The following is a 24,748-nucleotide window of genomic DNA, read 5'->3' as shown; positions in this document are numbered from 1 at the left end:
CTCAAGTCATGGTCTCACCCTTATGATACTCAATAGGACCAAGGGAACCAATGTAAAAGATAAAGATTTGAACAATGTTGAGCCTTTCGGCCCAACAAATCATTCACAACTCATAATCCAAGTTTTTGATACATCACTTGCAAGTACTGAAGAATTGGTAGCGATGCGAAACAAAGATCCAATCCATCAAGCGAAAAAGGTACTCTTGCAAGGGTAGGATACATTGTAATCCTACTTGGTAAATGAGGGGGGATAATGTACGACATTCCTCCTGCAACAAAAAGATGTAAAAGAGTGTCTTTCCCTGCTATTACAAATTTCATATATATTATTGATTTCTTTTCATTTTTCGATAATCAAACGATCCTTAAAAGAAATTATCACCTTAATATCTTGCGAGGTTATTGATCAATACATTGAACCGTATATTTTATTTCAAATATAGAAACTCCCTTTGTTTATAAGACATTGGCATGCCTAACTTTGTACTTAGGTGAAGTATTGGCAATGGTTTTACTAGGATCAATAGTATATTTACAGAGAGGAATTCTCTTTACATCAACGACCATAAGGGGATAGTCAAGACAATTCAATATCTTTAAGTACAAAGGAGTTATGGGGTCTCATTCAAATGCGCTTAGGATCCACGACTTCTATGAGCCACGAATATGTATATTGATTTTGATAAGTCAACTAATTGTTTACATAAATAAGAGCTTGAGGGTCTTTGGTTTTGAAGCACCAAAAGACCTCAATCAAATTCAATTCTTCAAGGATCTTGGCTCTTTTTACATCTTATTCAATGTGCCTAGCTTTCTGAGCGTTAAGTAAATATTTTCCATCCCCCAATTTCCAACTCTCAGCTTGGATTTTTAATATTTTGATCCAAGGATAGCCTTGAAAATAACCAAGCCCACATTGGGTCAAAACCAAAAACTAATTGATCCACAAGCCACAATGGTTCAAGACTTGGTTAAAGAACCCCTTTTAATAATCCAATCATTAATATGTTGATCACAAGAACTCAATTTTCAATTGTAAATTTTAATAATTATAAAGCAAACATTGTCTTATCAATGGAGCATACTAAAATTTATCATTTGATACCACATGAAACAAATCTAACCCTAAATCCTAGGGAGAGTAGTTTGGTAGTTGTCTAAGGATTTGATATTAGGTAGCCATGACCATCCGTGCTACTTATGAGCATATAGATTTAGGCAACAAGGTGTTCCCTAGGTCTATCTCCCAAGCCAAGCATCCATCCTCATCCCACAAGGATTCACCTATGGGTTTCAAAAGACACGCTATGGTCTTTAATAGCCATCTAGCATCAAGCCTAGACGCTCACTACTGCGACTCGTCAAAGACTCACGGTGGCAACCAAGGCATCGCACTTGGTTTAATGAGAGTGAGAAACAAGAGGGAGCTAAATAGTTTTTCTAAGGATGGTTTTCCTTTGGTCTCCTAGGGCAAATTTTTGTTTGTATATTAAGGTTTACAAAAAAGAAACACACACACAAACATATAACATTATTTATTTAAAACATTAACTAATAAGTTATTTCAATTTAACTTAAAATTCAAATCAAATATTATATATTTTGAGAATATTAGTTTGATTTATAAATCTATAAAATTTCTCAAAAACGTGAAAATAATTCTTAATAAATTAAATATAATCAATGATAATAATAAATTGAAATAATCTCAAAAATTATTAATTAATTTAATTAAATAAATAAAAATTTAAAATTAATTTAATTATCTAAAATTTTTTATAATCAATTAAGAAAAAATAAGATGAATCATTACATTTGAAAAAAAATTAAGTAAATATAAATAAAAGTATGATAAATAAGAATGATTCAATTTAATTATAAATCATAATTAAATTATAATAAAGTATTTTAAAGTCAATTAAATAGACAATAAACTAATTTGAGCTTACATGAGGGTACATAAACATATATAAATGTGAAAGCTCAATCACATGCATGTAAGGAGGTCAAAATAGGGGTGGTTGCATGTGATTTTCTTGGAAAATTTTGGGTGTGTCACACCTTGATGGTGGGTGATTCTAGTAAAAAGTCTAAGAAATATCCCAAATCCCCCAGCAAAGTTTAGAAACGTCAAGCTAGAGACTCCGATTCGAATATAAACTTGGAGGATTATAGCAATGGTGATGAGGAGGATTCCAATGAGGATAATGGAAAGATTTTCTCAAAGTCAAAAAGGAGGACAAGTGCAAGAAATCCTTAGATGGTACTCACAAATCTGCTTTGATGACCCTTTAGTGCTCTAAGCATAATAGTTTAGGTCACTTGGAAGCTCATTGTAGCCTCAATCAACAATGGTGTTGTATATACAAAACTACTACTTATAATATGGACATGTCAGTATAATGCGTGTACTCCAATGGCCCATACTAATCTTATGCACAATAAGATTTCCTTGCTCGAGGCATGGCTCAAGGTTGTCAAGGATGGGGATGAGGCAGTCGAAGGGCCCTTCAATTATCAAGAAAACAATGCTATTATTGTATACAAAAATGCCAATGGTGGGTGGATTATCGAAAGGTGCAAGTACATGATATTATTAAAACATAAAAAGATCAAGAAAAGGAATACATGTCCTTCAATCAACAAAATGGTATTGGAGGAACCTTCTAACGCTATTGTTAATGTGATTACCAATTTTAGGAAAATAACAAAGTCGGCTCCAAATAAATTGATAGGAGTTTCTTGGGCAGATCAAGAAGAGGTTTTGGCAGAATGGTCCGTGTAGCAATTCCAACCAGCATGTCCAATCCATAGAATATTCCTTTTCTAACAGAAGATAGACTACATGAGTTTAGGGAATTGTGACCTACAATGGTGGAAGCCCAAGTCCCACTAGAGCAGAGCCAGCTATACTGCCCTATTCTATTAGTATTCCTTTGGGTCAACTCATTGATTTGGTTTTAGCCATTTGGAATCGTCTTCTCAAGGTTTTGTAGACCAATTGATCTAGACTCTTAGTACCGCACGTGGCAACCACGACAGTGGTGGGGCATTTTTGACAAAAGAAGTAAAGTTTTCTCAAGGCAAGCTAATGTTGCCTACACCTCTATCTGATCCTTCTATTATAATGATTTTTGTGTGGTATTAGGGTCAAGTGATTGAGGATGCATCGATGGATTAATTGATCTTTTTTAGATTGTTCAATAGTACTTGGGCAATGATGTGGATTCTAGATCTCTATTCTGCACTAGGAAAGCCAATTGTTAAAGCTACAAAAGGTTTGAAGAAAACTATGGAAGAATTATCACCTCCTATTAAGACATTCCTAGCTTTTGCAATCCCATGTCAGTCACAAATGGGATTGGGATCACTCTACTCTAAGCAAGGCCATCACGAAGTGCAATTTTCTCTCAATAAGATACCTCTTACACCATTTTCATATCAACCAATGACTACAAAAATAGTGAACATGGTTGAGAAATTGGATGATGATGATGAAGCTAAATTTCTAGTGGCCGATGATTAGTTTTTCTAAATGATTTTAGTGTCTTTGGTGCAATGGTACTTTATCTTCATCATCTCCGATTATACCTTAAGAAGTTAGTTTGAGTCTAAATCCAATGAAAAAAGTGCTTTTGTACTAAAAGAAGGAATGTTTCTTAGACATGGCATTTCTTAGGATGGGATTATGGTGATCCATGTAAGGTAACTATAGTGATACATGTGAAAATTCCAACTTATCCATTTCAATAGTTTTGCAATTTTTGGGGTAGGTCCGGTGGCATGACCATTACCTACATCTATAAGCTTATGTAGCCATCCCCTTGAATAAGTTAGCCCATGTTTCCAAATAGTCTTTTTAGTGGAATGCATACATAGATTTTACATTTCATTGCTGATGCTATGCAAAGTCTCCATATTGATTCCTCTTGATTGGACAAAAGAGTTCCATCTTTTAATGGATCGATTGAATAGTGACACTGGAAGGATCCTAATGCAAGAGGATTCGAAGGGCTAGTTCTGACCAATCTATTGTGCTAGCTAGTGGCTATCTCTAGAGTTGAGAAGAATTATTCCATTTTACTAAATGACAGTGTTTAGGCATGGTGTACTCTATGAAGAAAATTAGGCACTACCTTTTAGGTCACCCTTTCGTATTTCATGTTGATCATCTGGCTTGGTGTACTTCATCCAAGTAGCAAAATATGGTCGGTCAGTTAGCTCAATAGATCTTGCTACTATAGGAGTTTGAATTTCAAGTGGTATAGAAACTAGGAGTCTAGAATGTGGTGGCTAATTTTCTCTTCTATTTGGATACAAGTGAAGTTTTGGGTGGGGTGGATGATGACTTTCTAGATGCATAGTTGTTTGCAATATAGCTATCTCCCTTACTACTAACTCCTCACTACCTACTTCACATTGAACTTATTATGAAGAAATGATTGCCAATAAGGCTCCTGATCATTTATCTTGGACCAATGGAAGCAGATAACCCTTTAAAGTCATTGTTTTGAAGCTACCTTGGGGCAACTTTATCTTGGACCAATGGAAGCAGATAACCCTTTAAAGTCTTGTCTTGAGTTTTGTAGCAACGATAGATGGTAATGCATATGGAGTAAGAAGTTGTGGTCAGTAACGCTTATCACAAACTCTGAAGAGAACATTTCTCTAGAGAAGTTACTATTCACACAATCCAATAAGTTTAAAGTGGCTAACTATTTATGATTATGTTCACAAATGGGTTTGACAATGTGATTTATATCAAAGATTGGATCTTGCCGGCTAAAAAGCAAATCTTTGTGCAGATGTTAAAGAATCATGGCAAAGCCTTTTCATTTCAGCCACATGAAATTGGCTGTGTGGATCCAAGCATTGTGGCACCAATGGTGATTTTTTACGGTCCCACATGTTCCTTGGAATCTTAAACCAATTTCAGTTCCAAGGGCTCATTTGCCTAAGTTATTGGAACTTCTAAATGAAAAGATAAAAATGTGAATATTGGAGCCATCTTCAGCTCCATATTCCAACCGATGGTTTACTGTACCTAAGAAGAATGGATCTTTGCGATTCATTCAAGATTTACAACCCCTCAATGAAGTCACTATTAGAAATGTTGGATCAGGACCAATTGTTGATGAGTTTGCTAAAGCTTTTGCAGGTAGGGCAATCTATTCCATGGGAGATTTATATTCAGGCTACGACCAATTTCAGCTTGCTTTGGAAAGCTGATACACTACCACAATGAAGACGCCTCTTGGCCTAGTCCGCATTTGTACTCTACCTCAAGGGGCTACGAATTCAGTAGCTCACATGATGAATGCTATGCATAAAGTATTGAGGGATTATATTCCTCAATTAACTCTTCCTTTTCTTGATGATGTTCCAATCAAAGGATGTGAAGTTCATGAGAAAAATGAAGAACTCAATGAACTTGGATGTCGAAAGTTTATTTCTGATCATATTAATGATTATGCTCTGGAGCCATTTCATTAATGGGCCTTTGGTCAAAGCCATGCAATTTCTATTCTGGGTGGTAGTCCAACTAGTGTTGCTAAGGAGTAACAAGCACTAGACAAGGCTATAGTAACTAGACTACTACCAGTTGAGCTTTGGGTGATGTTGGAAGCATAGGTGCAACTCAAGATGAGCCTTGTGCAACAGGCACAATTCCTGCCTCCAATAGCATTCAAGTAACTGAAGTGGAAGAGCAACTTTCTTCTCGTGATCTTGATCCCTTCGATCCTCAACCTTTTACTTTCGATCCTCCCAAGCCCTCTAGTGCCCTTGTCGATTCCAATTCAATGGGGGTGAGCTAGATTTCAAGACCAAACTAGCCCTTTTCAAACATTCTAGTCAATGTGTCAAGCAACCTTGAGATGGCTCTCCATCCCAATCAAACATGCCTACAAGTACCTCTTCAAGTGCCACTTTTACTCCCAACATGACCCTTGGTCGGCTTACTCCTTCCTCTAGCCCATAACTAATTACTTTCTTTCCCCACACTTTCTCATGATATCAAAGCACTCCACTCTTTGTTGCTTGTAACCCCGCTTATTTTGCATGTAAGCTTTGGGTGCAAGGGGTCACTCATAAGTGAGTAAGTATTATGTATGTTCGTTCAACATAATGGATTTGTCAATTACTTTTTTTGCACTTTTGTACATATAGAAATACAAAAGGGCATCATGTAAATGGTTTATTTACAAATTGAGTAGAAAAGTAGTATATTTTATTCAAGGAAGGTTCACAAATAAAGGTATTTATAAATATACATTGAATACATGTGATATAGGGGATATACATATATTGAACTCTAGAATATAAGTGACATTATTTCTATCAAGCCCAAAAGAGGGACTTGATTGAGTTCCTTTCGAAACATCCTCCTTCTCATGATGCCTCTTGGTTGGAGAGCAAGCCGAAAGCTGGAACGGAGCTTCATACTGGAGACTTGTTGGACGTATGATCTAGAAACGATGCTATGCTTATTTACAATATTCTTAGCAATCCAGCCACTGGGCAAGATTAGGACAGGGTCCATGCAACATTGGGTGGTGGATTTTCCTTGTCAGATCACTACCCTGAGACGTTTTGATCCTTGCCAAGGCAGAAGGGGAGCATAAAATTAATTAGTGCCAATGCCACATACTAGTGTGCCTTCAATACATTGGCTCTTTGGGGCAATCTATGTAACATCACCTTAGACATCCAATACCCCTCAAAGCAATACATACGAAAACTCATATTTGACATCTGAGAGAACGAAATATAGACTGAGACAACAACATCAAAGGCTAAAATGATCTATTAGCTTGGCAGAAATGGAGCTCGCATACCAAGCTAAAATGGTTTCAAGAGGTTAGCTAAACAGAGCTAGAAAATGCATTAGACTTATGATGCTCTTTGGCAAGCCCACGAAGATCCCTCAGGAACAAAGGTTTAAGTTAATCTCTCATGATCCTTCGGGAGAGCAACTGCTGGATTCTTTTATCACAGACATTCTAGATGTTGTCTCTCATTCTAGTTAGACCTGGTGCTCCTCCAGCCGGTTGGGACTTTTCAAAAAAATTGTAGAGACTACAATCTTGCATTGACCCTGTAAATTACCATGGAATCGCAATCTGATGTTGGAAACAACCTTTAATTTGATGAGGAAGAACTTCACTGGGCAGCAAAACAGCTGTGAAGGAGAGTTCTGTGGACGTGACAGTGGCATGTAGTAGATGTGTTCGAATTTTAAGAAGAGCTAGTGCGGGTAGGGATTGGGAAGAAGGCTCCCTGCCCGAGTCATGGAAGAAGGGAATGTCCATATACTTACTTCGCGGGCAATGTCCAGGAGATTTCAACAATAAGCTTTCGTCTCTACAACAATACATTATTAGGTAGGATCGATACGGCTCTAGAATGGATAAGCAATGCGCCTTTCTTAGTGACTACCAACACAGCCACGAATTTTGCTTGCCTCAAAAAGGCTCCAAACGAAAAGAAAAAGGAAGTGAAATGACACGCAGTAAAAACAGACTCCATTCACCGGATATGAAAAACTAAACCAAAGCTGTGTCTGTCCTCCACACGCTAGCAAAATAGCTGTGATGTGCTAACCTTGAATCATGTCCACTGAACAATTTTCTTACATTACAAGACTTGTTGGGAGATGATACAAAAATAATTTCTGAAGGAGCACAAGCTTGCCTTCATTAGAATAAAAACAGCCTCGGCTGTCATTCTGGATATAATCAATAAAATCACAGTTTCGTGCTACTTCGCAAAAATCCTGGACTTTTTGCTTACAAATCACTTCACTACTATGAACAAACGACTGTAATGAGGTCAATCGTCATCCAGATGTAGCCCCGAAAAGCTGGTTGATGCCCCATCAGTGCAGCCATCGTCAGACAGCCGCTCAAAGGCCGACTCGAGAGCAGTTTCAATGGTGTGCACTTCATCTGTTTCAGGTACTTCCACATGCAATGATTTTTGTGGGGTTGGCCCCACGCACTTGGCCATGTAAGCTTGCTGCTTGATGTAGTTCCACACTTCTTCATGAAACGCGTGACGGGGAGAGAAACAGTCCACCGACCTTGCACCTCTGGAAGACCCTGAACTCTTTGACTCGTATTTACAAAAATGAGGCAGCACATCAGCATCCATCACCTGAGCGAATGTGGTAGCACTTAAGAACAGCCCAATGCAATCAATTAACTCCCTGACTGCGTGAACTTGGACAGAGTCGAAGAGATCAGTAAATCCAGCCAAGAAAAAGAGCCTAGAACTGTTGGAAGTCTTTACCTTTAAAAGCTCATCCCTGCCACAGCCTTGAAGAACGCACACTTTCCGCTTGGTCCGTTCTTGCAAAAGAGGCTTCACAACCTGAGGCCAGAATTTTAAAGCTCAGTATCATTGTTGAAAACCCAGCTTTTTTGGAGAAGGTTTTTGGTCACATGAAACCTCTATCCACAACAGAGACGCCGTAGCACCAGCAGACACTAAGGCTCTTCGAACTAAGACCAAACTGAGCCGAACTAAAGCAGGTCAAAGACCTCTCTCTCTCTCTCTCTCTCTCTTGTGTTTCAATCGACAATATTAATATATAGCCATCTTCATTATCAGTATAATTATTAAAGACCATGAGATGCACCTTCCAGCAGGCTGAGAAGATGTAAGGTGCATTGACAATGTAGTACACGTCAGTCTTTTCTGGGTAATTAAGATCATCCACTGTTGATATGATCGTCAGAATCTGCATAAGCCAGACAGTGAACCGAAGTTGGTGATAGGTCAGAATTCAAAAAAACTTAGCCTCAGCTTTGTTTAAAACGGCAAGATTCTTAAGTGAAGAAACAATTTCATATGGAATGCAATCATACCAAGGGATATTTTTAAAACTTGAACTTACAGCACTTCACTGAAATGTAATGCTCTGGCAGAAAGACTTGTAGGTTCACACAAGATTACCCTGCTTGGGTCTAACTCCCAACTGCCATCTTAACATAGGACCATAGGCACATACCTTGATGCGATTTAGAGCAGACAATTTAAGGTTGCTCATATCAAGTATCTTCAGACATGATCCAATAAAGTAGCCATTCTTCTTACTCGATCGTGGCTGAAATATTCAACATACAGATGGAATAATTATCTAAAAGATGAGGTGAATAATCTCAAATGCTTGGAATTGAACACCCCAGCCCAGGTACACAACATCAGGTAGGTTTAACTTACAAGTAAAACTCGATCTCTGTATTCATTGATCTGAATATGTGACTGGACATATTTATCTATCTGCTTGCAAAGAAATCTCCATCAGAAACGTAAACAGTAGCCCCATGTTCACAGCACAAAACAAGAGCTGTCTCTCAAATTTGGAGTGAAAAAAGATAACATGCTGCTGGTGATTATGAACCGTTTTTCTTACATTGTGTAATATGTAGAAGCATAAAGAAGATCCACCATACAAGATTCTTTCTCTAACTGTTGATGCAAGGTTTTGCCCAATTAATTATGCATTGCATACTCCAAAACTCTATCTATGATGGCAATGCAAGGCCATTTTCACAAGACAGCTATACAAGGATCAATTTTGGGAACCAATGCAAGGAAAAATGTCTGACTAAACTTGCTATTCATTTTACATATCCTAGCTTCATCTCGAAAAAGGTATCAACTACCTTGCCATTGCTAAATGCATTCTGACCTTTAAGACAATTGATATACCAATAACATGAAACACAGAAAAGAAGATGAGACACTCAATGAGGATTTATTGTTAATTAGTGTTAACTTCACAGGCTCATTATAGAGAGAGATGGGTAACATAGGCACTTACAGGTGCTTTATCAAAGCCACTAAGGCCTACTCCTACTGCAAAGATGGGGCGCCCCTGCATAAATCCTTCAAGGCTTTAGCCCTCAATTCATGCTCTTTATATTACCTTGATTCATTAAGACACTTCTCATTTGCGTGTGTACATGCACCATGAACAATACTTCAAAGTTTAGTTTAGGCATTTCATTTCACAAATATAACCAGATGGAAAGATTCAACAGATTCTTCAAATTAATAAAGCGTAGAAGAAGAAAGACAAGGGCTTCCCAAATATCATGTTTATGGGATGTACAAACATGAAAACCGTTTTAATGAAAATGTGACAAACCTCTCTCTCTCTCTCTCTCTCTCTCTCTCTCTCTCTCTCTCTCTCAGATAATTGAATTAACTAGCAATATTTACATCAGAACATCACGTCAGCTAAGAAAAACAGAACGAACACAAATCAAGGCGAAAGGCTACCAAGAACACGCAAATATCACACAGAAAGGACAGCTGGTGTGGAGCGAACAATATCCAGCCAGGAAGCAACAATGTCAAGAACCACCAGATCAGCAGAAACCATAGAGGAGATCTGCCATATCACTAAACCACGAACATAGGCCACATGACCATGGATGCCCAAGGCCAAATCAAAAATAAAGGCATTCCTAGTATGCCAAACATGCCACAGAGCTGTCCATCTAAGGAAATGCAAGAGGCAAGAATAATCTGATTGCAAAGTAGACATAGAAGTCATCCTTCCCATAATCCACAAACGAGCTGATATCAGCTGCTGAGTCGCCAAGGACCACACACGGGAAACAAAACTCCAAATCTGTCGAGCAATAGGGCAAGAGACAAAGAGATAAAGCAATGTTTCATCACATGTAGTGCAAAATACACAACCACCACGGGAGATCTTGCAAGCACACAACACATCCCAGGTTGGAAGACCCCCAATAAGCAACCTCCACATGAACACTTTACCCTCATAAGGAACCTTAGACTTCTAGAGTTGGATGAAACTTTCCTGCCACTTCCTTTTGCTATCCCGAATATACCATAATTTATTAGCATTTCCAGTGACCCATCTCTTGGCGTTGACCATCTAATGATACATCTTATTAGCTCACCTTTTCTCGAAATCATCAAGAAGCACAAACATCCAATCTTGCCAGGGACACCATGGCTGTAAAGTAGGCAAAGAAGAGAACCTCAGAAGCTTATTTTGTATGGACGACCAAATGTCATGATAGCCGGAAAAAATAAAGTCGGGGTTGCCAAAGAATGACACCATCATAGACTGTCTACAACCCCCAACGAGCCATGCGATTAAACTTATCTCACTGCTAATCTTTATAAAGCCAACCCAACAACCTAGAGGTAGCCAACACTTCTCCTTGCAGCAAATTCTCCTCCTTATGAAGATCAAGAGGGCACCAAACTGCAAAACTTAATATCTCCTACTAGAATGCAATCAAATGAGAAAATGGAAAAGATTGGGAGACCTTAATAGGCCTCATGGAGTTAAGCACATGCCACCAAGAAACTTGAATAACCCTGCTACCATGAGAGATAGCAATCTTTTCTATGAAAAATCTTGCAATATCTAACCGGGGATGACTCTCTACACAGTGTGCTTGCAAAAGTGCTAGTCTCAAAGGAACCATATGCAAATTAACATCTAATAAAGCTGCTCCCCCATCCTTTTAGGAGTAGTCATATGTTGCCAGGAAATCTACACCTGGCCCAAACAATTCTCTTTCTTTTTCCATAACATGAAGCGGATAGACTGAACCAACTCCAAAAGAGACTTCTCAGTCCAAGGAAGTAATGGCAGAAAAAAAGAAGACCATACTGATCAAGATGCATTGACAACTTTAAGTCTCACATGAAGAGGCCAGCCTTGAGATTTCCAATACATGGACATCCAATCAAGCATGCACGAGGGGCCACATCCACACTAATAGGATAACCCAAGTCTTAGGTAATATCTCCTTCAGAAATCACGACTCCTTGCGAACCCAAAGCTTGCAAATGGCTCTCCATACAAGAAAGCAACGTAGATTTTTGAGCATTAATATGCAGTCCCGAAGCTAAAGCAAAGAGATTCCACGTAACCATTGCCAGATTAACATTAGTGTGATCAGCCTTAAGAAACGTACAAGAATCATCAGCCAAAGATTGACCCAAAAGTTGGGCACCATCGAGAAGAGACAAACCAACAATCTCACCTTGATCAGCCAACTTATCCAACCATAAGAGCATCAGGAGTGACCAAGGCAAATAGCAAAGGACTGAGAGGGAAGTCTTGCATAAGAGACCAAGACAAGGAAATTTCATATGTGATCCCTTCATTAAGTGCAATACGAGCCACAACACCCTAACTAATGGTATCAACAAGAGAAGTCATGCGAGAACCAAATCCCATGGTGGACATCAGCTGCCGCAAGAAAGACCAACTGGCATGACGAAATGCCTTTTCAAGATCAAGATGAAGCATAACAACCTGTTGGCCTGAGACTTTGGCATAATCAATACCCAATTGAACAATCAAAATGTTATGTATTATATTCTATCCCTTAATGAAACCATATTGACGTGCATGAACCAAGTGCAGGAATACTTTCTGGAATCTATTGGCAATGATTTTAGAGAAGATTTTATAACAGAAATGGGTCCCCATTGTTTCAAAGAAGTCAGAGAAGGTACCTTAGGCAATAACCGAATCACAGCAATCTTCCTGTTGAAAGGCATCCTACCAGAATTCTAGACTTGCTGACACAGGCGAGTTAATGGGTCCTTGAGCCACTCAACATGGGCTGAAAACAGCTCATTAGGAAGCCGATCCCAGCTAGGGTTTTTCCTTTATAGAAAATGGGACAGCACATCCTCCACTTCAGCCTCTGAGATATCACTGTTCATCAAATCAATCATTCAGGCTTAACCTAATTACTAACCAAATCACAAATGTATCAAGGAGCTGAGTGAACAGCATCAAAAAGAATCTCCTGTGGACCCAACCAAGATTTATAATGGTCAACATAGTTGTCAGGTACAAAAGGTATGATACGGTACGGTACGATAAAATACGGTACTAATTGGTACCTTATAATTTTAAAAGGTACAGTACAATATTAGTACGAAAAAATTAAGATGATTTTTTGAATAACAAAAACCATAAATCATTAAATGATAGATCATAGAATACATGTTCAAAGTGAAAATAGCCATTTCATTACAGAATAAGATGAATACATGAGGGTGACCATCGCGGTCGCATGGGCTACACAAAACATGCGATTCAACTTCAGTCTAGTATATCTGATACAAAAAAAAACCTATGTGATATGTCATATGAATGATGAATCTATGATGAGGCATCACTATCATCATCATCATCAGCACAATCTGAGTGCTCATCAAGAGAGTTTGCAGATGACTCCTCGGCATCCGACGATGAGACGGATTTATACTCATCTTCACTGATGAGGTTACCATCGTCATCAAATGATGGCTTCCTAGGTGGCGGCTATGTAGGCAAGGGGGGGATGTCATCATGAGGCACAGGATGTTAGCTACTAGAGCCCCGCCTTACATGTGTCTGCAAGCCACTCGAACCACCCCTCCTCGATGATGGAGGGCGTCGAATGACCATGCCGCTGCTACCACCTACTTCAACTCCTTGCCCACGAGCACGCTAACTACGAGTGTCACGAGTATCTGCTGCTATAAGCTCTCTATAGAGCTGTGTAAAAATCATCTCCTCCTCCTCGTCCACCTCCTTATATACACTCGGAAGAGTGTCGCCTGTCAACTTGAATATATCAACATTTAGCTACACAATGCAGTGATGCACGTAAGATTGATCATGATTCATTGTAAATACTAAATGCTAAAGTCTAAATTGTAAAGTATAAAGTTTAAACTTCAAAGTTCAAAGTTCAAAAGTTAAAACAATAAATTTTAAAGGTTATCGTTAAGTGTTTAAACTTTACGTGCTTCGGACTATCCATGCTCATCATAGCCCTCACCATGCGTAAGTTAGTGCGGCAATAGACTAGCCGCTCTAACTGTCGTGTGCTAAGCCGATTCCGAATCTTTGTGTGAATGAGAGAATAGGCACTCTAGTTTCTCTCACATGCACCCGAAGAGCAATCTTGGGCAAGGACCCTCATCGCTAAGAGGTGAAGGGTCTCTAGTGCGTATCCAAAGTTTTGCCACCAACATAAAGGCTTCACAAGTGACCCTCTCCTCCAACAAGTGGGAGAAGCAAAAGCCACATGCCCTCTTTGATCTGCATAGCATCCTAGCTTCTCTAGCACTGCATTGTGGTCATCAACAGGGACCACACGAGTCAAATAAGCAAGCTGGTCTGAACGGAACTCTCTATCATCCATGACCGTTGGTGACTTGTAGTCTAGATGTACCAATCCGGTAAAACCATGGATAGGCTTATGCATCCATGCCCATCTCCTCGCTGCTATCTCTAAAACATGTGCACGCTGTGTCTCAATGACCACTGTACAAGCACGTGTCTCCACCAATGCCTCTCTAAAGAAGTGAACAAGAAGGCCCATGATGGATCCCTCGCAATCACTCATATGTAACACCCTATAAAAGAGAGTCACGACAATCACAACGGCATGGATTTTTTGCCAAAACTGCTCATTAAGACACAAGCACTGCATGACTTTGGCCTCCTCTATCTCATACTCATTCCATAGAGTAGACACTTCTGTCTGGCGCAAGGCGGACCGCACCTCATAAAGGCGCTCCAGCAATAACCACATGTAAGCAAAGCGAGTTGAAGAAGGCTTCTTCAACTCAAGTGTGCTATGATTACGATACATTAAAAGCATCTTTACCTTTACCGTGAAAAACGTGACAATTAATGTAGCTTTGTGGACCACCCTCTACACCACTTGAGCTTCCCAATATCCTCCATGAGCAAGTCCAAACAATGACTTGCACATGGAGTCCACACAATGGTAGAGAACTCGGCCTCAAGCAAACGGCCCATGCGCCGACAATTCGATGCATTGTCGGTAACAACTTGCACTACATTTGAGGGGACTACCTACAACCACAATTTACAAATTACAAGTTATATATAAATCAAATTTCAATTATGAATCATGATATTATCATAATGAAAGAAAGTGAAACAAATTTAAAACGCAAATTGCAATGTATACCTCAATGATAGCTTGTCGAATGTGGCAATAGATGAATGCGCCCGTCGTTTTTCTCCCCCTCTTGCTAATATCTACGACCCGCAAAAAGTAAGTGCCGAGAGGACATGAGACGAGTATGTTGATAATGCCTCGTTTCTTACGATCACTCCATCCCTCGGTGAGAATGGAGCAACCATGTTTTATCCATGAGGCCCCTCTCTTCATCAATCTTTCTCGTCCTCATGTCATTGTATGTGACACCGGTCCATCCTTCACATGGATCCACATTGGCAATGGCTTTTACCATCTTCTTCCATTGCTCTTGCTTTAGGACATTGAATTCCAGATTGCACTCAATCACCGTACGTGCACCGCAATGTCCGCAAGTCGTTGCCTTTCTCTAAGAAAGGCAATCGATCCATGCACATGACGAGGTGCTTGGGAGAGAGGATTGTCTCTCCGGCACCACATGAGCCTCCACTCTTTGTCTTTTACCGGAGCCAGATGCGGATGTGGAGCCCCCACCACCACCCCTCTACAAAAATAGCAATTAAAGCATAAGAAAACTTACTATTGTTGAGAACAAAAAACATCCCCAAGAGGCATAATCCTCCCATGCACCTCAAAGCGCAAAGCAGAATCAAAATCCCTTTTACCATCCATAGCAATTGCAAGTACACGTGAAGATTTGAGGTTTCGTATAAAATGCCTTACCTCTACATTGAAAAGTCTGAGTAATAGGGTGAGGAGATGGATGAGCAGGAGTCAACAAGATTCTTGTCTAGCATTACGTCTAACCACAATGACCTAACAATCATCCTGAGGAGGTGAATTCCGACTAACCGAATGCGATGCATGCTCAATACCAACTTGGGAGACATCCTTATTTCCATCATCATGTCCATGCAAGGCAAGAAGCACAGCAGCAACATCTTGCTACTAAGCCATCTGCTAGGTATCATGCTCTTGCATACCCATGTCAGGATCATAAGAATGCCACAATACCTCATGGCTTCAATCACATTTGAAAATAAAATGGCCCAATTGGCCACATCTAAAACAATGTCCAACAAATGTGCCCCATTTAAGCTCAAAAACCAATGTTCACAACCCAAGGACCTCAAAATGAATTTTGATGGCCAAGGTTTCCCTGTGTCCCACAACACACAAGCCTTGTTCCTATCGCAGGGGGCCAACCGGGGCTCTACTAACACCTCACTAAGGGTTTTTAAAACCAAAGGAACAAGTCCCGAAAGATGTGCAGGAAAATCAACCACCTCCACCCAGATTGGGCATGCTTGCGTAAGCACCTCTTGAAACTCAGCCATAGGCCTCCATGGGACCATATGTACCAGCTAACCATCCATGAACAAAGAAATGCATTGCATAATGCGAGCACGCACATCAAGGGTACAAAAAAGGACTTCGAAAAACCCTCTCGATCCATTGTAAATCTCTTCAACAAGAGGGGCATGTACTTGCCCTAAAACATCATCTTGACGCGCATCAACACTAACAAGCATGGTCTGCAGCCAAGCATGAATCCTAGTAATCAAAGTAATCCTTCCCGTAAAATAAAAGATGGCTGCCCTCTCATGGAAAGCAGCAATCTAATGTAAAACAAGGTCAGTCCCCATGACAGCAACCACTTGATCCCCTTCCGGTAAAGAGCTCGCTTTACCCTCATTGGCATGAACATAATCCAACATAAGATTGTTGGCAGTGGCAAGCATAAACCGAAGAGACCCATGAGTCTGTGAGCAAGAAACATGAACATCTTGCTTAGGCAAATTCGAAGCACGTAAAACAAGTTCATCAAAGGACATCTTACAGCATTTTCCCATCTCATCCCCTTCCATCAATTGCCCAAAATCCTCAACCACATCAATACCATTTGACACCTGCATATTCACCGTATCAAAACTCAACCTTTGAGTGCTGTGCAGAAATCTCTCTCTCTCTCTCTCTCTCTCTCTCTCTCTCTCTCTCTCTCTCTCTCTCAACTCAATCTATGTGTGCCTCTCTCTCACTGCTGAGGTCGCACATCAGCTGAACCACAGATCTCTATCTACTATGTCAGAAACCTGCACATCAGAACTGAGAACAGCAGTGCTGTTTAGGGCTGCGCAGCTCTGCCCTTCAATCTATCTGCAGGTCGTCACCTGAACAGCGCCCATCACCTTCTCTCCCTGCCACCAGATCGCAAGGTTGCAACATGACACCCTGTGCAGAGGGCACAAGATCCCACAGGAGCTTGAAGGTGAACGGCAGAGCTGATCAGTCTGACGTTTTTGCAATTGAGATGGCCACAGCTAATCCACAGTGCACACAGGACTTCAATCCCAATATTGCACCCTAATCAAGATTGAATTTCCAGGCCTCGGGCTGCCAGTCCTTGCACGGAGCTTCGATGGCTGATGGCAAACACCAAGCAAGGTCTCTCTCTCTCTCTCTCTCTCTCTCTCTCTCTCTCTCTCTCTCTCTCCGTTAAGGATAATTGTATTACTTGCCAAAACATAATCTCAAAAAGAAACCATAACCGAAAGTACAAAGAGACAGCATAACCAAAAGTACAAAGGGACTATATGACTGATAGGGGAGCCCAAGGAACTGCAATGTGCGAAGAAAGCAAATCCTGTCAAGGGAGAATATCTGCCAGCTCTCCGGCTGCACATGATCCCAAAACTTGGGATGTTCAAAGATCGAGTCCTTTGGAAGCATTGACAGCCCTACCACTCAAGACCAGATGGCAGAAAACAGCAACCAAACTCTCCTCCACATTGGATAGGAAAGGAACCAATGACGCAAAGTTTCCACACATGTCATACAAAAGAAACTTGAAATATGATCTTTGCAAAGTGCAAATGCAAAAGGAAGACCACCCATTTGCCAGAGGAAGACCTTGTATTTGAATGGCAATTTGTTGAGCCAGCCTATCATCACCATAGATTTCCACGAAGTTTTACCTTTATGGAGACCCTAAGTGTTGTTGCACTTTAGGCAAGCCAATCTCTCTTTTTTTTGTGAAGATAATTGAATTAAGTAGTAAATATTTACATCAGACCATCAGGTCAGCATTCTCTCTATATCTCTTACTTTCCGTTACATCACACCATCAGGTCATCCAAGAAACTGATGAAAGACTATCAAGACTTTAACACAGAAAAAATCACACAGAAAGGACAGCTTCAGTAGAGCGAACAATATCCAGCCAAGGAGTAGCAATGTCAAAAAGAACCAAGTCAGCTGATATCATAGAAGAAATCTGCCATAGCACTAAACCACGAACACGGGCCACATGACCATGGATGCCCGAAACCGAATCAAAAATAAAGGCATTCCGAGTACGCCAAATATGCCACAGGGCAGTCCATCTAAGGAAATGAAAAAGTCAAAAATAATCAGAATGCAAAGAAGGCAGAAAGGGCAGCTTTCCCATAATCCATGAATGGGCTGTTATCCGGAGCTGAGTCACCAAGAATCACACGCAAGATATAAAACTCCAGATCTGTCGTGCAACCGAGCAAGAGACAAAAAGATGAAGCAATGTTTCATCACATGTAGTGCAGAATACACAACGACCAGCAGAGATCTTTCAAGCACACAACACCTCTCCAGTTGGAAGACCACCAATTAGCAATCTCCACAAGAAGACTTACCTTGATAGGGAACCTTAGACTTCCAAAGCTGAATGAATCTTTCCTGCCACTTCTTTTTGCCATCCCTAATATGCCATAATTTATTCACCTTTGAAGTGACCCATCTATTGGCCTCCACCATCAGATGATATATCTCGTAAGCAAACCTCTTCTCGAAATCATTCGGAAGCACAAACATCCAGTCACACCATGGATACAATGGCTGTAGCATTGGCAAAGGAAAGTGATTGATGATGTAGATGCACAAAATGGTAATGCTGCATAGAATTCACAGCAGCAGTCACAAAATATTAGTGGACCTGGAGTGTCGCCTAGCAGTGGTTCACATTCTTCGCCATGGACAGGCAGATTGAGATCAGGAGAATCTCCTCAAAACAATGCAGATAGTAGTATGCAGGTTTCACGAAAAGGAAAACAGAAGGTAGATCAGCCCATGTTTGATGTGAATGCAGGTCACTCTTATGTGGATGGTGAATCCAGTGGCTCAGAACACAGCATTGATGATGAGTTGGGTATTCCTTCTATTGTTACACCTGGAGTAAGGAAGATTAGGGATGTTTTGAGAGCACCTGGAGTGAACCTACTTTGTGCAGGTCTATCTTACCATGAGAGATGCCAGTCTTCTCAATGAAAAATCTAGCAATCTCTGATCAAGGATGACTCTGTATACATAAAGCTTGCAAGATGGACCAACCTCAAGGCTATCATATGCAAATTAACATCCAACAAAGTTGCACCCCCCATCCGTTTAGGCGTAGTCACATGCTGGCACGAAATCTAGACCTGTCCCAAATGATTGCCTTTCTTTTTTCACAACATGAATCTGATAGGCTCAACCAATTCCAAAAGGGACTTCTTAGTCCAGGGAAGCAATGGCGGAAAGAACGATATCATACTAATCATAATACATTGAGCAACTTTCAGTCTAACATGTAAAGGCTAACCTTGAGATTTCCAGTACATGAACCTGTCATGAATCCTGGAGGCCATCCAATCCAATGAGGCCCAGGGTGCTACCTCCACACCGATAGAAAAACCCAAGTGTCAAGTTATATTTCCCTTTGAGATCACAATTCCATGCCATTCCAAGGCCTACAAATCAATCTCCGTACAGGAGAGTAATGTAGATTTTTTAGTATTAATATGAAGACTCGATGCCAAAGCAAAATAATTCCACGCCACCATTGCCCAATTAACATTAGTGCGATCAGCCTTAAGGAACATAAAAGAATCATCTGCCAAAGATTGACCCACAAGTTGAGTACCACTAGGAAGTGAAAAGCCAACTATCTCGCCTTGATCAGCCAACTTATCCAACAATGAGAGCATCAGGTGAGTGACCAAAGCGAACAGCAAAGGGCTGAGAGAGCAACCTTGCCTAAGAGAGCAAGATAAGGCAATTTCCTCCGTGATCACTCCATTAAGAGCAATACGAGCCATATCAACAAGAGAAACTATGTGAGGACCAAATCTCATTGTAGACAACAATGACCGTAAAAAAGACCAGCTAACATGTTCAAATGTCTTCTCAATATCAAGCTGAAGCATAACTACTTGCTGGCCTAAAGCTTTAGCATAGTCAATTCTCACTTGAACATTCAAAATGTTATGCATTATATTCCGACCTTTAATGAAACCATGATGACATGGATAACCAGGTGCGGAAAAACTTTCTCCAATCTGTTGACAATGATTTTGGAGAAGATTTTATATAACGAACCCATAATAGAAATGGGTCTCCATTGTTTCAAAGAGGTTGGAGAGGAAACCTTGGGCAAGCTATCTTCCAATCTATAGGTATCATACCAGAATTCCACACTTGCTGACAGGCGAGTCAATGGGTCTTTAAGCTGCTCCACATGAGCTAAAAACAACTCATTAGGAAACCCATCCCAGCCAAGACTTTTCCTTCAGGACAGGTGGGATAGCACTTCTTCCACTCCCATCTTCTGAAATAGCAACCTCAATTAAATCACCCATTTTCGTTTGACCTCATTACTAACCAAGTAACAAATATATCAGCGAGCAAAGTGAACAACATTAAAAAAAAACTCTTTCGGACCTAGCAAGGACTTATAAAAGTCAACACACATCCGAATGATGGAGGCAAGATCTGTCACCATAACACCTTGTTCATCCATTGAACGCACCATATTTTCTTGGGCATATTTCTAGTGTAGACGAGCAAAGATTTGATGGGATTGATAGTTATTATGGTATAAAGCTTCAGCTCTGGCCAGCAATTTGTATTTTGCATATTCCTCTTCGTGAAGAGAATGAACCCTGCCTTTCAACCATTCAATGCATGTGAGCAAGTCATCATTAGAATCCCCCAATTGACTCAGAGACAAGGAGTGGGCCAATAAGATTGGGCATTCTGCAATTCAGCTCGTAAAGAGGAAGCATGTTGACTACCATACTTACCAGTTAATTCTCACGCATTTTCCCTAAAAACAGCCTGTGCGTCCCTCCCTCCAAATAGGACCTTCAAGCTAAAAGAAACAATCAATTGCTGAGCACATTCCAAAAACTGATTCTGCTACAGAAAAGATCGATTAAAACAAAGAGGCAACAGAATAAGAAGAGCCTTAAATACATGAACATGTCTATGGGTCATTTCCAAGACCAAAGGGTAGTGATCTTATAAGACATGGTGTTGTTCCACCCACATGTCAATAACTGCGCAGAGAAAGGAATCACTCTAACAAATATATATCCGATCCAATCTAGCCCAGGTGTTAGAATGCTGCAAAGAACCATAGGTATAACCAGATTGTGATGGATACATCCAGGACCACATGTCCTACTTCAAAGGCTGAGCTACAAGGGCATCCCAAGCCTATCGCTCTAGACCACCCATGACTGAGTGCGGAGAAGTCGCCTGATCCCCAAATACACATGCATTAAAGTCACCCATGACAAAATCTTGACGAGCCATGGCAAGCCAGTGCAAGTCATCCCAAAGTTGACGACGTTCCCTTGCAGTACAAGGAGCATACACGCCCACCAACCACAAAACCTCTCCCTCATAAAGTATTTCCAGACTCACAAATCGACCTTGAGGGTCCTGAGAAACCAGCGATGGTTGCAAGAAGGATTTGACAGCCAACATAACTCCAGATTCATATGTACCTCAACCACTAAAAAAAACAACATAATCCTTATAAACATGAGAAGATCCAACCAAAGCATGTTGTTTATGTTCCATATCACAAAATACATCCCAATTTCTAGCAAAGACAACTTTCCTCAACCGATACTGCTTGCTGCCCAAAGAGATACCTTTCACATTCTACAACGCAATTCTCATAATAAATTAGAAATGAAAAAAACAACTGGCCCACCGCTTTTCCTTTTCCTTTTACATCTATAGCTTTAGCTGCCTAGAATCTTTCCATCTCACTTCGGATTACATCTACAAGGTCAACCCTCTCGAAACCAGAATCGAAGCACGAGAAGGAAACAGTTGTTGCTATGGACGAAAAACATCCCTAGGAGACACAAGCCTCCCCCGCGCATCGAAGCGCAAAGCAGAATCGAAAATTACTTTTATCTTCCCCCACTGGAGCACGTGAAGATTAAGGGTTCATGTAAAACCCCTTACCTCTGCATTGAAAGGTCTAAGTGATGGGGTGTGGCGGTGGGTGGGCAGGAGTCGAACGAGAAGCTTGTCTGGCATTACGTCTAGCTATTGAGACCCACAAATCTTCCCGAGGAGACACATTCTGGTCAACCGCAAGCAAAGTACCCTCAAGTCCCACTTGAGAAACCTCCATCATACCTTCATCACAACCATGTTGGGGAAGCATCTCAAGATCAACTTGTGGCTTCTGAAGTATGTGCTAAGGATGGTGGTCTTGCATATCCATGTCTGGATCCTATAGTTCGCTGCAAAACCTCAAGATTTTTATCACATTCTGAAATGAAATAGCCCAATTGACCACATCTAAAACAGTGTCCAGCAAAAGCACCCCCATTTCAACTCATAAACCAAAGTTTGCAATCCTTGAACCTCAAAACGAATTTGGGTCGGGCGAGGTTTCCCTGTATCCCAAAGCATGCATGCCCTGTTCCTATTGCAGGAAGCCAGCCGAGGCTCCACTAACACCTCACCAAGGGTTCTCAAAAACCAACAAGAGCAGTCTCCAACGACACGTGGGAAAATCAACCACCTCCACCCAAATTGGGCATACCTGCCTCAACACCTCCTGAAACTCAGCCATGGGCCTCCAAGGGACCATGTGAACAAGTTGCCCATCCAAAAACAAAGGAATGCGCTGCATAATGAAAGTCCGCACTTTTGAGGAGCGAAAAAGCACCTCAAAAAACCCCTTCGGACCATCATAAATCTCTTCAATAAAAGGAGCATGCACATGCCCTAAAGCATCCTCTTGGCACTCTTCAACACTTACAAGCATGGACTGCAGCCAATACAAATCCTGGTGATCAAGGGAGTCCTTCCTCTACAGTAAAAGATGGCTGCCCTCTCATGGAAAGCAACAATCTCCTATAGGACCAGTTCTGTTCCCATGACTACAACTACATGATCCCCATCCGGTAAAGAGTTAGCTTTACTGTCATTAGCATGGACATAATCTGACATGAGATGATTGGCAATGGCCAGCACGAACTGAAGAGACCCATCGGGTTGTAAACCAGAAGCATGAACCACTGGTTGAGGCAAACTTGGGGGGCATCATACCGGTTCTTCAACCGACATCTTCTGAAGTTTACTTGTCTCATCCCCATTGGTCAACAGCCCGAAATCCTCAACCAATGAATCACTGTCCAAATCTAGTAGAACTAGATGCCAGTCGAGAAAGGCCATATCAATCCCATTTGTCACCTGCAGATTATCCATCACATAACTAGATGCTAAGCACGAACTTCTTTGTGACCCCTGTTGCAAGCTGGCAAACCACAAGTCTACTCTCTCTCTCTCTCTCACACCGTCTAAGTCTCTTTGTTTGATAGTTGGGCCCCCACAAGAGGAAAAGAAGGGCACACGAAAGATTAGTCTGCATGTGCAACGTGACCAAAGGATCTGGGACAGGAGGTCAACATGGGAGATTCTAGCTCAATCTAATCCACCCACCAGCAAGGAAGCCTAGACGCAGCCTAGATAGCACTAGCGCCCACATGCCCAGGCGACAAAGGGACAAAAGGGCATCGCTGCCAGTCCCCGTTGGATCTGACAATCAGCGCAGATCCTCTCTTCCCAGCAGCAACTAAAGATCGAATGTATTTTCTTTTGTTTTTTGAGCCGGGTGCCTAATCAAACTCAAAGGCGGAACCCTGTGCTACAAGCTTATGATTTCGCTACTTCCTTTAGGACCAAGGTCCCTAGAAGACTCCTCCCATTGGAAGGGGCATGGGTAGATACCTAGCACCCTGGTTCAAGGATCCAGGTAGTGCTGGACTCTCACCAACTAAAACCGTCGATCCCAACAGGTTCTCTCAGAGGGATGCCATACCCTAAGGTCAGGCGTCGGCTCGAAGGAGGTGTCCTGCCGCACTCAAGCAAACGCTGCCTCCCGACAGCATTCGCTTGCTTGAGCGAGGCGCTACCATCATTGGTACGAATACGAGCTTGCGCACAAGATCGCAAAGGGAGGATATCGTCATCTCCCTACCTGCAGAGGGTAGGGATCACGCATATAATGCTCGCAAGTACCTCGGCATCGCCTCGTCGAAGAATGCTACCACGAGGCGATGCCCAGGGACCACATTCCTCGAGTGCAGACGAGTGCTCACCCAATTGGGTAAACACACCCCACCGAACGATTGATCTGCTTACGCACTGGATGTTCATCTTCAATATAGCGTGACTGCACTTCTATAGTTCGCTTTTAGCAAGAACAGTGGATTCGGCACAGAACATTGGACGCACGCACCAAAGTTCACCATCTCTCTCTCTCTCTCTCTCTCTCTCTCTCTCTCTCTCTCTCTCTCTCTCTCTCTCTCTCTCTCTCTCTCCGTAAAAGGTAATTGTATTAATTACGAAAAACATACAAGATTACTTGATTACAAGATACATGATGACACTAAGCCATCATGTGAAGAGGTTCCACTATTACTAGATACAAAGTCATGGCAAAGACGC

General features: G+C 41.2%; 1 protein-coding gene across 3 annotated transcripts in view; it reads right to left on the bottom strand.

Annotated features, from left to right (window-relative positions):
• Positions 1–7,510: 7,510 nt before the first annotated feature.
• Positions 7,511–24,748, bottom strand: part of LOC148031680 (CRAL-TRIO domain-containing protein YKL091C-like) — a 96,355-nt gene continuing 79,117 nt past the window's right edge. For 2 of the 3 annotated variants that reach the window (XM_087685254.1, XM_087685255.1), the window contains 6 exons: positions 9,829–9,882; positions 9,225–9,284; positions 9,013–9,108; positions 8,641–8,742; positions 8,292–8,372; positions 7,511–8,156 (listed from right to left, as the gene is read on the bottom strand). In XM_087685254.1, the coding sequence (XP_087541380.1) occupies positions 7,833–8,156; positions 8,292–8,372; positions 8,641–8,742; positions 9,013–9,108; positions 9,225–9,284; positions 9,829–9,882 (717 nt within the window). In that variant the 3' untranslated portion in view covers positions 7,511–7,832. Of the gene's footprint in view, positions 8,157–8,291; positions 8,373–8,640; positions 8,743–9,012; positions 9,109–9,224; positions 9,285–9,828; positions 9,883–15,007; positions 15,497–24,748 lie in introns of those variants that run through there. The other variant, XM_087685256.1, reaches the window with a different exon arrangement.

The sequence above is a fragment of the Lygodium microphyllum genome, chromosome 9 (assembly GCF_053477565.2).
Source record: "Lygodium microphyllum isolate KBCC chromosome 9, Lygodium_microphyllum_v1.1.10, whole genome shotgun sequence".
Lineage (NCBI taxonomy): Eukaryota > Viridiplantae > Streptophyta > Polypodiopsida > Schizaeales > Lygodiaceae > Lygodium > Lygodium microphyllum.
The sequence above is the reverse complement of the archived record's forward strand: the minus strand, read 5'-3'. Positions and strand labels throughout refer to the sequence as shown.